The following is an 18,805-nucleotide window of genomic DNA, read 5'->3' on the forward strand; positions in this document are numbered from 1 at the left end:
GAACTAAAATTGAAATGTCAATGAGCTAATCATAGGTTGTGGCTAGGACTTGTTTTCCTTTTTTTTTTTTTTCTTTTTCTTTTTCTTTTTAATACACTGGTTACTCAAAACCATGTCAATTCCATAACATTGCAAATTGCTGTTGATGTTATATTGGGACTCTTAATTGACTGTGATGATATTCTGCCAGCTCAAACTTCAGATCAGAAAAGGTCTCCCCAAGAAACTGTTCAACCAATCTGGACAATAAGTAGCTGCACTCTATGCTTGGTATATGTTTGCAAGGAAAGAATCTTGATTGAATTTGAACTGTAATACTGCATCAAGGTGGAGGAATCCACCGGGGGGAGGGGAGGGGGAGGGAGGGGGGGATTCCCAGAGCCTATGAAACTGTCACATAATGCAAAATAATTAACAATAAAAAAAAAAAGTTAATGCTGCTAATAGGAGGGAATTGGGTTGGAAATGGAGTGGCTGGAACTCAAACCAGGTGCCTGTATGGGATGCTGGCACTGCAAGCAGAGGCTTCCTGCTATGCACTAGTTCCAGCCTTACAAAATATACGTTTTTAACAAGGATGCCAGAATGATTTTGTTGTGCTGACACATACCTTGAGAAGTGTTATATGTTGGAGCCTGCTCTGAGATAAATACCTATGTCCTATCGAACTGAGAATGGAAAGTAGGACTTTGCTTCTCGCATGGGTGGAATTTTGGTAGGCATAACATTGAAGTAAGCCCCTAAATCCTTGTGAGTGTGCACCAGATAGAGACCAACCAAATACAGTGGGAAGAACAGAGAAGCATGTTAGTAGTACCATTAACTGGCTATGCCACAGCAGACAAATGACTTCTCCATGTTGCCATGTTGTTCACCCCTTGCCGCCAACCCAAGTCTGCAGTGCCCTGTTTTAGAAATGCAGGCAGTCTGTTTCAGAGAATGCACTGTTGAAACCAATGACACACCAATATGAAGAGGTTTTGATGATTAGATTGAGTGTAAACAGTCTGCCTCTGGTGTGTTTACATAAAACATCAAACACATTCTCTCCTCTTTTTCTCTTTTATCCATGGCTCCTCTTCCCATGAGCTTTTCTATCTCTTCGGGTGTGTTCTGTAAGGTCATTTCTGTCCACTTCTCAAGATTCGACCTCTCTTCCTTGCTCTAGTGTTTCTCACAACACACAGCACCTTTAATTATAGAGTTACCATGATCAAAGGCATTTGAAAGATCGGAAAACAACTGAAAAGTTCCTGAGATTGGAGAGCATTAGGGGAAAGTTGATCAAGAGCGATTGGAAGCTGAGTTTTGGTGTAGGCTCACAGTGTTTTCAGAGCTAGTGTCAAAGCCAAGTCCCTTGCTAGAGTCGTGAGGTTCTTAGTCTGCTGCTGTCATCCTCTTTGCATTTATCCTGCTGTTACTAGTACTTTCATTTTCTTTTTTTAGGAGAGAGGTCGGGGCTTTTTTTTTTTTTTTGGAAAGGCAGGTTCCACGGATTTTTCAATTTGCTGGTCATCTCCCCAAATGGTCACAGTGACTGGAGCTATGCTGATCTGAAGTCAGGAGCCAGGAGCTTCTTCCAAATCTCCCACATGGCCTTAGACTGTCCTCTGGTGCATTCTCAGGCCAAAAGCAGGGAGCAGGATTGGAAGTGGAGTAGTGGGCATGAGCTGGTGCCCAAATGGGATGCTAGCACCACAGATAGAGGACCAGCACATTGCATCACTGTGCCAGCCCCACTTTTCATTTCTAAGTTGTTACTATTGTCACTTTCGTGTTCACTGTTTATTTGTACTTAATTACTAGTTTATAACTGTCTTTGCAGCTCAGTTCTACTTCTTACACCCCACTCTTGCTTGGTTTAAATTACTTTCCTTTTGTAGTACTTTTTTTTTGGCCAAGATTTATTTATTTATTTACTACATTGCATTATGTGACACGGTTTCATAGGCTCTGGGATTCCCCCAACCCCTCCCCGGACCTTCCCCCATGGTGGATTCCTCCACCTTGTTGCAGTATATATCCAAATAGAGGTGAAATCTGCATGTGAGAAAGAGATCTGTAATCCCATATTTGTAGCAGCACAATCTACAGTAGCAAAGGCATGGAAACAATCCAGATGTGCATCCAAGGAACGGTAGTTAAACTGTGGTACGTCTACTCCATGAAATATTATTCAGCTATTAAGAAGAATGAAATTATTCTGTTTACAACCAGGTGGTCCCAACTAGAGACCATTATACTCAGTGAAATGAGATGATCACAAAAGAACAAATACCATATATTCTCTCTCATATAAGGAAGCCAACATGAAAAGTGTAACTCCAATAATCCAATCCGTACTGTTTTTTGATTGATTGCTTTTTTGGCTGTATCCCATGTGTTTTGATGTTTTTATTTCAGTTTGATTCCTTCCAAGTATTATTTTTTCTTTACAGTTTATTTGAAAGGCAGAGCTACAGTGTGTGTGCGCGTGCCCATCCACTGATTGATTTCCCACTTTGCTGCTGTGGCTACAGTGGGGTAGGTGTGAAGCCAGGATTTTGTTCTGAGTCTTCCCACATGGACGCAGGGACCCAAGCATTTGGGCCATCTTCTGCTATTTTCCCTTGCCATTAATAAGGAGCTGAATAGGAAGTGGAGCAGCCGGGTCTCAAACTGATGCTTATGTATGATGTCATTGCCATAGATGGTAGCTTTCTGTCCCATGTCACAGCACTGATCGCTGTATCTTCTTTCAAGTAACTTCTGTGGAATGTGTTTGCTTGATGAGTCTTCTAGTATTTGTGAATGGAAGTTTAATCCTCAGTGTTTGTTTGCTTGTTAAGATTTATTTATTTGAAAGAGTTTGAGGGAGAGCATAAGCGAGCTTCCATACACTGGTTCACTCCATAAATGTCAGCAGTAGTTGGGACTGGGCCAGACTGGAGCCAGGAGCTTCATTTGCATCTCCAACATGGCTGCATCACCCATCTACTTGGGCCTTCTTCAGTTTCCTTCTCAGGCTCATTCACAGAGAGCTGGATTGATTGTGAACAGCTGGGTCTTGAACAGGCATCCATATGGGATCCCTGTGTAGCAGGTGGTGGTTCACCCTGCTTGGGCACATTGCTTTGCTGGCTCCTACCCTCAGTCCTGAATAACAGTATAGAATTCTAGATTGATAGTTAAAACATCATTACTACATGAAGTTCATCAGTGTCTTTTGTCCTTTATTATTACTGATAAGAATTAGTTATTGGTCCTCTTTAAGATTTTTGCACTTAATATTAAGAGTTCTACAGTTTCACCACGATGTGTCTATATTCTGTTTTGTTCTGAAGATTATTTTCTTTCATCAATTCTGGAAAATAATTTCTCTTTGAATATTCTTTTTTCTTTCTTGGAGTTATGCATATTATCAAAGATAGACACCGAGAGATCTGATGCCCACAAGAACTGGGGCTAGAGCAGGACAAAGTCAGGAACCTGGGGTTCACTCCACATCTCCCCTGTAGCAGGCAGAAACCCAAGTGTTTGGGCCATGACTTGCTGCCTCCCAGGGTGCCCATTAGCAGGAAACTGGAATTAGCTGTGGAGCTGGGATTCAATCCACACATTCCAATAAGAGATGCTGGCATCCTAATCAGCATTTTAAGTTCTGAGCTAAAGGCCTGCTCATCAAAATTAATAACATTTTTAATTTTCATTTTCTTCTCAGTTGTGTCAATGGCTATTTCTTTTTATTGCTTATTTTTTATATATTTAAGTTAGAAAATTTAAACATGATTTAAAGTTTAGTTTCTACTGTATTTTCTTCCTAACCTATTTTTCTAAATAAATGCCTTTGTCTTAAATCCAGGTGACAAAACACGACCACCTTCGTCAAGCCCCTCCAGTATTATCCGACGCACTTCCTCCCTGGATACACTTGCTGCTCCATACCTTGCTGGACACTGGCCTCGTGACAGTCATGTGCAAGTCACACCTTGCATGAGGGACAAAGCCACACAGGTAAGTCTGTTACAGTTCTGATCTGTGTTTTATCCTAAAGCTGTTTCTCATGATATTTCTTCTACTCTATGTTTAAATTTTTAGAGCATTGGTATACACTGGAATTTCCTGGGAAGTTATCCAAGTGTGGATTCCCTGAATGACACAACAGATTTCCTCCTTCCTTTTTTCCTTTCTCCTTGCCTCACCCCTGCTCTCTTCCCTTTTCCTGCCGTCTGCTCTCAGTCTGCTTTTCTTCACAGCCTCCTCTTCTCTCCTGTCTTCCCCTTCCTGTTCTCTCCTCTCCCCCTTTTTTCTTTCCTACTTCACCTCTCCTCCCCTCTCCACCCATCCACCCATCCATCTATCCATCCTTCCATCTGTAAGTCAGTTACAGAGAGAGAGGGCAGGGGAGGATGAAGAGACAGAGATCATCCATGCACTGGTTTCACTCCCTAGATGGCTGCAGTGGCCAGGGCTGGGCCAGACTGGAGACAGGATCTCCCATGTGTGTGGCATGGACCCGGGTGCTTGGGCCATGTTCCATTAGGTTCCCAGGACGTTTGAGAAGTAATCAAGGTATAACGAACCAACACCTGTATGGGATGCTGGTATTGCAGGCTTTCCCGCTATGCCACAACGCTGGCCTCGTTACCTTAAGATATTCTAAAATAGGTCTCGGCTGGAGAATGGGAATGTGCATTTTAAACTATTCCCAAAGTAGTTTTGATACACAGATAATTTATGAGTTTGTTTTTTTCCCTGCTGTTCTCTATCAGTTTTAAACATCACAATGTATTTAACATCCAGAATTTTTTGAAAGATTATTTTTATTTGAAAGGTAGAATTACAGAGAAAGAGATTTTACATCTGCTGAGTCACTTACCAAATGGCTAAAATAGCTGGATCTGGGCTAGCTTCCTATATTGTTATCAGACAAGTGCTAGTGATTGGAAATGGAGCAGCAGGGACTTGAACTGGCGCCCATGTGAGATGTTGGCGCTACAGGCAGAGGCTTATAAACTGCTCTGCTGTGGCACTGGCCCCAACACGCAGAATTTGAACTTTAGATTTCTAATAATAAGAACTACTTACCATTCAATCTTACAAAAGTTGTGTTGGGAGATGGGGAGTATATTAAACTGCTGAGAGGTTCTATCAATATCCTGAAAAAGGATCCCCAGAAGCAAGATTTTATAATTTTAGCATTTTTAATTAAATGATGTTTGAAATCATTCATATCTCATTCCTAGTTTTACAGGCAAGGAAGCTGAGGTCTGTGTTAGTGCTACCAGTGGAAGACAAATGTTGGCTTGTTGTAGTTTCTTTAATAGTATTTGCCACCATAGTTGTAATGAATTATTTATATAATTGTTTTATACTAACTAATAATGAACTCTATAAAAGAAATTGTGACTAACTTGTCCATTGTTGTGTTTCCGTTTCTGGAGTTGGTGCTATACCTGATAGAACAAGTGCTCAAGGAATATTTGCAAAGGAATGAATGATGTAATAGTTCTATCTCTGTTGCTATTGAAGAATGAAAAGCACTTACAGATTTAGAAGATTCTTGATTGTTGGAAATCAGCTAGGGTGCTGCTTGGTTTATATTTCAAATTTACAAATCTATATATACAATGCCTACTTTTCCCACCGAAGTAGAAACTTTTCATTTCATTTTTTGTGAACTTTTGGAAATACTCTTAGGCTGGTGGATTCTTAGCCCAGAAGGTTTTGAAGGAATGTCTTTATTTAGAGCTGAGTAAATACAATTTAGGGTGGTTTTGAATTTTCATGTTGGTTTCCAAAATTCCAGGTGTTCTTGGTGATCTTAACTTATTTTTTGACTGATAGTCTTGAAGTTAAGTCCTACTGTTAAGACCGGTGTGTGGGATTTGAGATTAACTTGTGGTCTATACTTCACTGGCAAATACTGAAATGTGTATGGACTTATCAGATACAATGAATCTTTCCTGAAATTTCAACTTTTTAAACCAGAGTTCTGCAAAACTGTTCAGTAATTCAAACTCTGCAATTATTGAAAATCTGTAGTGTTGCTCTCCTTACTGCAGGAGTGTGGAAATGAATTTAATCTCTATTTGTTTTCTGTTTAACCCACATGGCACTTTTAAATTTGTGTGCATTTTTTTCCTTGAATATTTGTGCAATGCTCTTAATTTCCCCTGCAATTTAAGACTCAGTGGGCTCAGATCTTTTGTCATGTTAATAAGAATATACTATCATGCAATCCAGTGGAAACCCTTTTATCTGTGGGAACAGTTCCATAAATAAGCCTTGTTTAGCAAGTTGCTTGGATTTAGTTCTGACTCTATTGAGGTAAAATATAAATTCCATGCTCTTCACCTTTTTCTAAATGTCTTCCAGTTTGGTAATGGGAAAACATACAAAGAGCACGTTGTTGATCTATCTTGTAAAGACCATGTGTTGAATCTCTGAAGAACAGTGCAGTGGTAGCTGGGCATTCTAGTTTTTCGGTTATTTTGCTGGCCTCCTTCTTTATTAACTGAATTTGTTATAAGCATGATTAGTCAAAATTCCAAATTTCTTATTTGCTGATGTTTGGTTTCCCTACCCAGTGTCAATGGATAGTAGTCAAGTCACTTGAAAAATTATGGTAAACTATGTATGACTCAAATTTGTCATTTTGACCGTTTATAAACACACAATTTAGTTGCATTAATTATGTTAGTACTGTTATGCAACCGTTAATACTACTTTTAAGTCTTCATTATGCTCTAAAATGAGTAGAAACCCAACTCCACCTATTTTCCATCTCCCCTAGTATCTGTCCTACTTTCTGTTTTCATGAATTTGTCTGGTGTAGATATTTGATGTAAGTAGAATTGTGTAATTTATTTGTTCCTGTGCTTTAGCGTAATGTCTTCAAAGTTCATCTGTCATAACTTTATTTTTTAGTGGCTGAATAATATTCCACTGTATGGACATGCCTGCTTCTATTTGCCCATTCATTTATTGCTTCTACCCTTCTGGCTGTTTTGTGAACAGTGCTGCAGGGTATACGGGCTACAAGTATCCGTATGAATCATTGTTCTCAGTTCCTTGTGACACATTTGGAGTAAGATTGCTGAGTCCTTTAGCATTTAGACTAAAGGAGCTGTCACAGTTACATCCTCATCAACAGCTTGAAGTTTCAAGTTCTTTTCATGTTGACACTTACTGCTTACCTTTTTATTTTTTTCATTATTTAGAGAATACTTTATTAGTTCTGTAATCAAACCCATGTAGATAAGACCTTACATATTTAATACATTGTGTTACCCCTGTACAAATGGAAAAAAATTAACATTTCTAGACCAATATGACTGTTAATTTCTGTACAATGCCAGCTCAGCATGGTAAACTTGGAAACTTTTCTCCAAGTTGACATCACAGCTAGTTTCCAAGAATTCAATTATATATATGTATATGTATATTTATATAAAAGGATCAGTAATAGCAGAATGTTATGTATCAATAGCAGCAGCAGCTTTTCCAGGTTTTGCAGTCATCCGAACAAAGTAACACTCCATTAACAAACAAAACACCCCAAAACAACAAAGGTCTGTTATTGTTGTGGTACCTGGCACCATTTTTTAAAATTAGTTTCTCAGTCATCATCTGGAAAGAACACACTCATCGTTAAAAAGTAACATTATTAAGAAGAGTTCTGACAGAGCACAGTCACTACTACATGTCTTAAAGCAAGTACAAGTTGTTTTATGTTCACAGAGGCATGGTGCAGTACTGTCCTACAGCTATAATACTAGAGGGTACAATTCAAAGGTATTGTTTGAGACTTGATTCTACTTTTCCAGCAGAGGGCCCAAAGAATGGTATGACACATCTTTGCCAAGATGTCCTTTCATTAGTGGCACAGTTCTAGGTACTCACTGTTTTTCATGAATTACTTTGTTTCTCTTCAGATCATATAAATCTTTCGCCTTTTACCTTTTTAATTTTTAAAAAATATTTACCTTGCTCATTTGGAAGAGTGATAGAGTGACAGAGAATGAAATCTTCCATCTGCTGGTCTACTGCCCAAGTGACTGCAGTGGCCAGGTCTGGGTTAGCCCAAAGCCAGGAGTCGGAAACTTTATCCAAGTTTCCCGTGTGAATGGCAGGAGCCCAGCTATTTGGGACATCGTCCACTGCTTTCCTAAGTGCGCTAGCAGGTGGCAACCCTGCTGTTCCATAACATGGACGCCTACTTTTTTCTTTGGTAATCGTCCTGGTAGATATGCAGTAGTAGATGGTTGTGATTTAATTTGTGTTTCCCTACCTAATGCTGTTGAGCTTCTTATGATGCGCTTATTGGCCATTTGTGATCTTTAGAATCCAGGTACTTTAAGATACGTGTACTCTGCCATTTAAAAGTATGAGGAGCTAATAATACCTATCCTTTAAGGAGGTTTAGACAACTGAACAAGGAGATACACAAGCAGCCGGGTATGGCACATGATGGTATTTTAAAAATGTGCGTTATTTTTTAAATTACCTTACATAATTGTCAGAAAAAGAATGAGAAGTGGGTTCAGTTTCATGTGTAATCTAATCAATAGCTGTTACTTTCCTGGAATATTGTGCTTAAAAACATTCAGGAAAAAGGATTACTGAGATTGATGAGCAATTTCTGGCCCTAGGGTGGGGCCTGGAACTTGTCCAGGCAGTCCAGCCATACAAAAATACAGAAACCTTGTCCTGTATTACAGATGTTGCTTCTAAAATGTTGCTGTAGGCCTTTGACAAGTTACATCTTGTCACCACTCTGAGCCCTGGTTTCTTCATTTTGAAACAATTATGTATCACTCCCTTTGCCAGCTCCTGGGGGAATGTATGGGAATGGGAGGAGGAGGATTTGGAAAACATAAGCGCAACATCAAAAGTGCTAGGAATATAAAAAAAAAAGTTCGGAATATGGGAATACATTTTTAGAGATACTAATCTTATCCCCTGTCCTGTCTCATGCTTCCCCATTTACTTTGGTTATAAGAATGAGTGAATAACTGTTACAACATATTGATTACTCAATACCATGCCAGTTAATTCCATAATGTTGTAAATTGTTGTTGATGTTGTGCTGGGGCTTCCAATTGAATGGGATGATATTCTGCCAGCTCTACCTTCAGACCAGAGAAGGTCTCCCCAAGAAACTGTTGAAATTATCTGGACAATAAGATGCTGGACTCTATGCTTGGTATATGTTTGCAGTGAAAGAATCTTGACTTAATTTGAACTGTAATACTGCAACTAGGTGGAGGAATCCACCATGGGGGGAGGGCACGGGGAGGGGATGGGGGAATCCAAGAACCTATGAAACTGTCACATAATGCAACGTAATTAATAAAAATAATAAAAAAAGAATGAGTGAATAAAATCCCAGAACCTATAGAATTGGAATTATATCATAAAATAAATAAAAAAGAATGAGTGAATAATTAACATTTTTCTGTGTGTGGTTATCATTATAATTATTTGATACAAAGGTTGCAAAAATGTAGCATCGTTTTTTTCCATTGTGTCTTTGGCAGCTACTTGTTGTTCTCCTGTCCAAGGCCTGAGAGTCCTTGTACAAGCACAACCCAGCAGAGCAGGGGTGATCTGTGGAACAGGTTGTGGAGTGATCACCTATTTCTGCTTTAGAGTTTTATAAAACTGTATTGTCATCAACCACTGCCTACTCCCCACAAATCCTCAGCCTTCACTTTTTAAATGTTTTTGCCTTCCAAAAATGTTTCTGTAAAAATTTTTGTGTACAGCATTACCTTCCTACATAGAAGTGTTAATTAATTTAAACTCATTTCTAGAGGATACATTTTGTATTTGCTTACTATACAAAGTTAGGGAGAGAAAGTATAGTATGCTAAAATATATAGTATGCTTATGTGGTTGGGTAGTTTGGGATTCTCTACTCAGAAGGAATTCTCTTTCCAATTTCCTTAACCTCCTAGGCTTTATTTCCCTAAGAGCTGTCTTACCGTAGTATCTTCAGTTTTGAGTCGGGATTAGTGTCTGCTTTTCCTTCATGCTTATTTTGTTTTCCTAGGCATTAACCAGTTATGTTTTATTTTTTGAATTCTTTAATTTTTTTTCTCTTGGAACCTCTATTTTTTTGACACTTCTTTTTTTTTTTTTTTACCACCAAAGATTGATTTTCATTTCTTTTATGAGCTTGTACTTTTTCAATTTGTGGAAAAGGTGAATCAGAAACTTTGTGATATGATCTGTAATTAAAATCAAACATGGAAAAATGTTAAGTTGGAGACTAATGGTATGAATTACTGAAGGTAACTCTTACAAATCTTCAAACTTGTGAGGCTGCCATTGTGGCCCAGTGGCTAACTGCTGCCTACAGCACCCTGTATTCTATCTGGGTGCTGATTGGAGTCCTGAGTTCCATCTCCCTAAAACCAAACATCATACTAGCAGTTACTCCCTACTCTCTGTTCCAGTGTTCAGTCCCTGGCTGCCACTGCTCTACAGTGGTCTTCATGCATTTGCCTATTCTAGACACACCTTGCATCATACAGTATGTGGTTTTCTGTCTCTGGCTTTTTTGAGTCAGTGTGATGATTTGACTGTGTAATAGCTTGCATCATCAGTTCATTTCTTTTTAGAGATGAATGACATTGCATGGACATGACTTATTTTATGTGTCCATCCATCAATTGATGACCACAAATGTGAGTGTGTATTTCTAGTCTGAGTTCTAGTCCATCAGTCTGCATGTCCTTATATCAATACTATGTTCTCTAATTATTATAGCTCTGCAGTAATTTCGAAAATCGCAGGTTTTAGTTTTTTTGTGCAACCTGATTCTGTTTAGTGGCTACACCATTTTGCGTCTTCACTGATAGTGTCCAGTTTCTCTATATCCTTGCTGACATTTACTTTGTTTTGTTTTGCGTTTCCCTGATTAGTGGTGTTGAACACTTTTTCCATACACTCTTTTACTATTTGTATGTCTTCAGAGAAATATCTAGTCATTCTTAACGAATTTTAAATTATGGTGTTTGCTTTTTAGCTATTGAGTTGTGGAAATTGCTTAATGTACAAAGTACATTTAAAAGTTTCTTTGGAGATCCTCCAACTGAACTGCTGATCTTAGAACCCCAACCATGAAGAGACTGTCAGCCAGTGGATTCTGAATAGGATTCATTGCGATTGAAACTGAGAGATTGGCAGCAATCCAGAACTGATGAACTATCAAAACTGTATGAGCAGGATCCTCAGAGCGCACCTCCCATTGGGGATCTGGGATGGGTGGGAGGTTGGGTGGGGCTTTTCCCTTTGTTTTTTTCCCTGACCCCAGATACAGGGTAAATGATATTGATGTGGAAGCAGTGGTATTACTCACTTTAACCCTGTAGCCCTTGACACTTTGTTCCCTAATCAACTAAGTAGGATTATTAAAAATTAATTAAAAAAAAAGTTTGTAGGGGGCCTAAGTGCGCCATGGCTTTGATAGGATGCAGCATCTCACCTGAGCTGAGCAGTGTCAGCACGTTCCCCAGGAGACAGGTTTAGTCAGCCAGCCCCAGTTCCATGGTAACGATGTGCGACCATAAGGCAGTGATCAAAATGTGGATATACCTGAAGAGAAACAACAGGGTTCGGTAGAGTGTGCTACTCAAACACTGGAGAAATACAATGTAGAGAATGTATTGCGGCCCCCATCAATAAGGAGTTTGACAAGAAATACAACCCCACTTGGCACTGCATTGTGGGAAGAAACTAAGGTAGTTATGTGATACATGAAACCAAACACTGCATCTACTTCTCCCTGGGCCAGGTCGCCATTCTTCTATTCAAATCTTGTTAAAAGCATGGACTCAGCCACAAACCCAGTGATCCATGCAAAAGCAAAAACTGCAACCTACATTCCAAATATCAGTGTTTGAACCTTTATTGTGTTTTGTGTGGGGCATTCTGTGTACTAGTTGTGGTTATAAACCAATTAGCCAATAAATGCTTGTATTTATATTTATTTCATGCTGGTTTTTTTTCAATCAATTCATTTCCTTTAAAAGAATAAAGGTTAGAGATCCAAAAAAAAAGTTTGTAGGAAAATTAAATTAAAACAAGTTTGGAAGCCTGGTGAGATGGTGCCTTTGTGATGCTTTCATCCCACATGGGCTCCAGTTCACATCTAAGCTACTCCACTTCCGATCCAGCTCCCCAGGTGTTGGCTCGAGTGTTGGGTCCTGCACCTCTTGGGAGTTCCAGGCTCCCTGCTCCCGCTTGGCTCAACACCAGCTGTTATGACCATTTGGGAAGCAAATAAGTGAATGGCAAGCTTTGTCTCTCCCTTTCTGTCTATAATTCTGCTTTTCAAATGAATAAATAAGTTTTTAAAAGTTTCATTCCACACACAAAGTCTTGAAATCCAAGCATAGTTTTGACATACTATTCATTTTTAAAGATACATTATTTATTCGAAAGATAGTTACATACAGAGAGAGGGAGATATCTTTCATCTTCTGGTTTACTCAAATGGCCAAGGTGGTCAGGGTTGGGCTAGGCCAAAGTCAGGAACTTCATCAAGATATTCCACTTAGGTGGCAGAGGCCTGACTGCTTTGGGCCATCTTCCTCTGTTTTCCAAAGTACATTAACAAGGAGCTGGATGGGAAGTGGAGTAGCTGTGAGTTACACTGGTACCCATTTGGGATACCAGCATTTCATGTCTATGCAACAATGCTAGCCCCAATATTATGTGTTGCTGTGCAGAAGTTTAGAATTTGATGTAGTCAGTCTTGTCTGTTTTTGCTTTTGGTGTATTTGTTTTTCATATGTCTGAACTCATTTGAAAGACCAATGACATGACCCTTAAACCTTGTATTTATTTCTAGAGGTGTACAGATTCAGGTCTTGTTTAAGTGTTTCATACATTTCAAGTTGATTTCTGTGTATAAAAATCCAGATTATTTCTTTTGCACATGAATATCTAGTTTTCCTATTTTAAAAAAGGTTGTTCTTCCTGGGCCTGGCACAATGGCTCAATTGGCTATTCCTCCCCTTGGAAGTGCCAGGATCCCATGAGGGCACCAGTTCGTGTCCATGCTACTCCATTTCCCATTCAGCTCTCTGCTTGTACCTTGGAAAAGCAACATAAGGTGTCCCAAGTACCTAGGCTTCTGCACCCACATGGGAGACCTGGAATAAGCTCGTGGCTTTGGATTGGCTCAGCTCTGGCTGTTGCTGCCATTTGCAGAGTGAACCAGCAGATGTAATGATCTTTATCTCCCTCCTCCTCTCTGTAAATCTGCCTTTCTAATACAAATAAATAAAACAAAATAAGAAGGACTGTTCTTTCTCGATTAGCACCCCTGTCAAAGACCAGTTCCCCAAAAAGGTGTAAGTTTATTTTCTGATCTCTTTCTTCTGTTCCTGGATATATATGATACGATATTTAAATATATAAACTATATATAATGTATACACCACATGTATTTTGAAGCATATATATTTAAAGTATTAGTATTATAGACTATATATATTTTAAACTATTAGTATTAATATAATAACTTTGTAACATGTGAGTGTGTATTCTTTTTAATTTGAAAGACTGATTTATTTTTATTTGAATTAGAGAAGATCTTCCATCCACTGTTCACTCCCCAAATGACCACACTGGCCAGAGTGGCACTGGTCCAAAGCTGGGAGCCAGGAGCTGCTTCTGGTCTCTAATGTGGGTGCAGGGTCCAAGCATTTTGGGGCATCCTCTGTTGTTTTCCCAGGCACATTAGCAAAGAGTTAGGTAAGAAGTGGAGTATCTAGGACTCCAGCTGACACCTGCTAGCATCACAGGTAGAGAGAATTAACCTGTTACACCATGGTGCTGGTCCTTGTAATATATTTTTAAATCAAGGAGTATGATGCTTCTAGCTTTGTTCTTCCTTAGAATTGATTTGTCTGTTCCTGACCTTTTATAGTCCTACATAAAAATTTTGGACCTGGCTTTTCTATTTTATAAAAAATACTGTTGAATTTTTTTATAGAGATTGCATTAAACTTGTAAGTCATATGGATGACTTGGATAATATGGGTACTTTAGCAATAAATTTTTCAATTAATGAACCTAAGTTTCCTTTCTATGTGTTTTCCTAAATTTATTTCATCAGTAATTTGCAGTTTTTATTCCACATATTCTATACTCTTTTTTTATTCATAAGTATTTCTTTCCTTTTGGTTACTTTCTAAATGGGACTTTTCCTTATTTCCTTTTCAGATATCTTTGTTAGTGTACAGAATTATATCTGATTTTTGTATCATTGCTTATATGTCTTGTAAGTTTGTGGAATCTTATAGCTTAAAATTGTCTCACATATACTAGGTCTTTTGATTCATCTTACAATTTTAGTAGGTAGATTATGTTTTTCCTTTTTTGTCAATGAAGAAACTAAAATTCACAAAAGATAAATACCTTCTCTGAGATGACAAAAATGTTACATGATTTAACTGCGACTTAAACATGTGTTTAACACCAACATATAATGATCTGAACCATGCATACTGTGCTGCATATTTACAGGAATGTGTTCATTAAGATTTAAATTTTTTTACATTAAGGTAATTACTTTGGGACCAGTGTGGTGGTGTACCAGGCTAATCCCCTACCTGCAGCACCAGCATCCCCCTGTAGATGGTTCATGTCCTGACTGCTCTATTTCCAAACCAGCTCTCAGAGTATCACCTGGGAGGGCAGTGGAGGATGGCTGAAGTCCTTGGGACCCTGCCCCTACATGGGAGGGCTCCTGGTATCAGGTCAGCCAAGTTCGAATTGTTGCAGCTATCTGGGGAGAGGAGTGAACCATTGTATAGAACATCTCTGTCTGTATCTCTTCTTTCCCTGCAAATTTGCCTTTCAAATAAAAATTTATATGTAAACCTTTAAAAAAAAGAATGATCGTTACTTTGTGGAGCAGCATCATGACACAGTGAATAAAGCCACTGCCTGTGGTGCTGACATCCATGTAAGTGCCGGATCAAGTCCCTGTTGTTCCACTTCCCATCCATCTCTCTGTCCTTGGTCTGGGAAAAGCAGCAGAGGATAGCCCAAGTGTTAGGCCCATGGCACCCACAGGAGAGACTGGAGGAGACTCCTGGATCCTTGTTTTGGGTTGGCCACATGGTCTGGGAAGTGAACCAGCTGATGAAAGATCTCCCTCTTCAAGCTCTTTCAAATAAATACATGATTATTTTAGTCATTAGTTTGATTTTGATTTTAGTTTGTTTTAAACTTTATGTACTCTGGTCCTGTTTATATTGGCTTTTGTGACAGATGTTTTAAGTTTATATACAGAGCTATGGACCTGGGTATGGGAAATGGTAAGTACCAAGAAGGGTCACCTCTGGAACTTAATACAACATCAGATGGTGGCCTTAAACTGAAATCAGAGTTTAGGATTTAACAAGATATAGAGGGATGGGACGTTGATTGAATTATCCTGCCTCTGATTTGGAATTTAAGGATCTTTATTAGAATGGAATCCTGGAAGCTGGTGTGATGGTGTAACAAGCAGTGCCGGCATCCCATATGGATGCTGATTCTAGTCTCAGTTGCTCCAGTTCTGATTGAGCTCCCTGCTAATGGCCTGGAAAGGCAGCGGAGCACAACCCAAGGCTTTGGACCCTGCCATACCCATATGGGAGACCCAGAAGCTTCTGACTCCTGGATCAGGACTGGACCTGCTCTGGCTGTTGAGGCCATTTGGGAAGTGAACTAGAGGGTAGAAAATCTCCATCCTCCATATAAGCCGAACTTTCAAGTAAAATAAATAAATCTTAAAGAATGGAGTTGTCTTACCTGTAGATATCCAGACTTAGAGCACCGATCTGTTGTGCTCTCAGTTTCTTGATTCTGGAAAACCTCTTTTTCACTTCACAAGACCATTTAATAATTACTGATTGGTAGGTTAAGAATGAAAAATATACTGGCTATGCCAAAGATAGTTCAGTGCTTTGTATTGTTTTGAATGTGCTCTATATTCATTCAAGTGTAGTGTAAGATATTAAGAGGTACAGAAGCAGGCCTGGCAGAAGAGCCTAGTGGCTAAAATCCTCTCGTTACACATGCCAGGATCCCATATAGGTGCCCGTTCATATCCAGCTGCTCCACTTCCCTTCCAGCTCACTGCTTGTGGTCTGGGAAGGCAGTGGAGGACGGCCCAAAGGCTTGGGACCCTGTACCCATGTGGGAGACCTGGAAGAAGCACCTGGCTTCAGATTGGCTCAGTTCCTGCTGTCATGGCCACTTGGGGAGTGAATCGGCACACGAAAGATCTTTCTGTTTCTCCTCTCTGGGTATCTGGCTTTCCAATAAAAATGAATGAATCCTTAAGAAATACAATCAGAACTAATTTCTGAGCTGCCTTCCAGCTTGGCTGCTTTCTAGATCTGGAAAAAGAAGTACAGGAGACAACTTTTAGCCGCAATTCCATTTGCTACCACATATATTCTCCCAGGGATGATTTGTATATTTTTTTCTAGTGGCCCTGTAAATAGGCAGCTGCTACCTATGTCTTCAAGTTTTTTGCTTGACAACATATTGTGGATATGATTTCTATCTGTACATTGTAAATTTTGTTAATCATTGTTTATAGCTGCATATTATTCTGTTTTAAAGATATGCCATAATGTATATATTCAAACCTAGACAAATCCAATTTATTTACATTGTGTCAATCTCTTACTTGTGGGAAAAGAGCCGAAAGGAATATTATGTCATTCGATATCTAAATATTGTACGATACAGGACAAATTGCCAAAAGAGGGGTTGCCGTATCAAACAGCATGTGCCTTTGTAAGTTGAACAGCAGACACAGCATCCTCCTCCATAAAAGCTTACTAGTTTACACTTCAAACAATAATATAGGAGGGTTTATGCTACTAAGTTGCTAAATTTAGTAAATTGCTAAACTAAATTGCTAAACTACTAAATTGCATTTCTCTTCTCATAGCTAAGGGATAAGCATATTTTCATGGGTCATGTATTCAGTTACATGTTCTTTGATACACTATTTTAATCGTGAAAATTTTTTTTGAAGATGTATTTGTTTATTTGAAAGGCAGAGTGATAGAGGAATGGGGAGAGAAGGATGTTCACTTCCCAAATGGCTGAAATAACCAGAGCCGGGCAAGGAGCTCATAATTCCATTAGTCTTCCATGTGGGTGGCAGGAACCCCAAGCGCTTAGGACATCTGCTGCTGCTTTCCCACACGTGTTAGGGGGCTGGATCAGAAGTAGAGTGGCTGGGACTCAGCTTGTGCTCCAGTATGGAATACAGCACAGGCAGCAGCTAAACCTGCTGTGCCACAATGCCAGCTTTGATAAACTGTTTTTAAATATTGGATATGGTATAACTGCTAAAGACAGCATTTTTTAAGGCTGTGCTCTGAAGTTAAAATGATGAACTGTAGTGTTAGGTTTATTTCTTGGCTTTTGCTGCTTCCTAACTTGGAGACTTAAGAGGCAACTTGTATTGCATTGTAGTTTCCTTATCTACAGATCATGTGCAACATTTTATGTACTAAATCAGAGAAAATATATGAAAGTACAACGCCCAGTGTATAGTAAGAATATAAGAATGTCAGCTATTGTAGGCATGCATGTCTATGCAAGACTTAACTTTGTTCAAGAAATGGTAGAATGTAATTATGTATTAGTAATAATTGCTAATTTTATTAATAAAGATGAAAGAAATATGCTGAAATGGTCATTGTAATTCACCAATACTAGGAAAATTATAATTTGTTTTAAATGTTTTGAGTAATTTTTCTGCAATGAGAATGTTATTTTGTTTTTGTTTTTTGGGTCCAGAGGACTTTTATTTTTCCTTCACACTTACTGTGTCATGAATTCCTAGGGAATTAGGTCTGACAGGTTATACTCCTTTCCATGGGTTCTGACAGAGTGGGCTGCTCCGGGGGGACAGACTGGGGTTCAACCCAAGGAACCTTTCTCTTTGGCTTCCCTCTTTTACAAATAATTTTCCTTTACGCTTCTCAGGAAGCTATCTCAGCCCTTGGAGTATTCAGTATGCTCAGTATGCACAGTTATTTTCTTGGCATGAATCTTGCCCTTGTTTGTTTACAACAGTGCCAATGGCATGCTTGGTAACACTGTGGACTCTTCCAGGTTCGACATGGTTAACACTTATGGGGCATTCCTTTTTGAACAGTAGCCATGCCCTTGATATCTTCAATGTCACCTTTCTTGTAAACACACATGTATGTGGCCAAAGAAACAACTCCATGTTTCCTGAAGGGCCTGGACAACATGTGGCAGGCACCTCTCCTCTTTGCCTTGGTGTTCATCATCTTGGAGAATTACTGGAAGTTGAAGGTTCCAGTCAAAAGGGAGAATGTCTCTATGATAGCAGAAAATACTGTAAATACTGTTGAATGAATTTTATTGAAAGTCTCCTCCCTTCTTTTTTCCTTTATAGACAGAGAGTGCATGGGCTGAAGAATACGCCGAGAAGAAGAAAGGATCACACAAGCGCTCAGCATCCTGGGGCAGCACAGACCAGCTGAAGGAGGTTAGAGACGCACGTCCAAGGGTGCAGAATTTGATCCTTTAGTTGGCTGATTCATTCAAGTTGACAGCAGCAAGGATTTCTTTTCCATTGAATTTTTTTTTAACTTGCAAAATAACAGAAAAGTACTCTTTTTTTTGGTGTAATGAAGATTTCAGTAGGAAAACATGCATTACTTAATGTGTCTGTCCTATTGTTGGAAGAGTTTGTATTTTGTCAACATAAAACAGTAGACTTAAAATGTATTGTTGTGATGCAACATATTCATGCTTATTA

General features: G+C 39.1%; 1 protein-coding gene and 2 pseudogenes across 1 annotated transcript in view; 2 read left to right on the top strand and 1 right to left on the bottom strand.

The window, feature by feature from the left end:
• Positions 1-18,805, top strand: part of FAM117B (family with sequence similarity 117 member B) — a 92,403-nt gene that overhangs the window by 44,054 nt on the left and 29,544 nt on the right. The window contains exons 2-3 of the mRNA XM_004576927.3: positions 3,842-3,993; positions 18,440-18,532. Of these exons, the coding sequence (XP_004576984.2) occupies positions 3,842-3,993; positions 18,440-18,532 (245 nt within the window). The remainder of the gene's footprint in view (positions 1-3,841; positions 3,994-18,439; positions 18,533-18,805) is intronic.
• On the top strand, positions 11,436-11,869 carry LOC105941572 (dynein light chain 1, cytoplasmic-like; annotated as a pseudogene).
• On the bottom strand, positions 17,836-18,311 carry LOC105941523 (large ribosomal subunit protein eL21-like; annotated as a pseudogene).

The sequence above is a fragment of the Ochotona princeps genome, chromosome 5 (assembly GCF_030435755.1).
Source record: "Ochotona princeps isolate mOchPri1 chromosome 5, mOchPri1.hap1, whole genome shotgun sequence".
Taxonomy (NCBI): Eukaryota; Metazoa; Chordata; class Mammalia; order Lagomorpha; family Ochotonidae; genus Ochotona; species Ochotona princeps.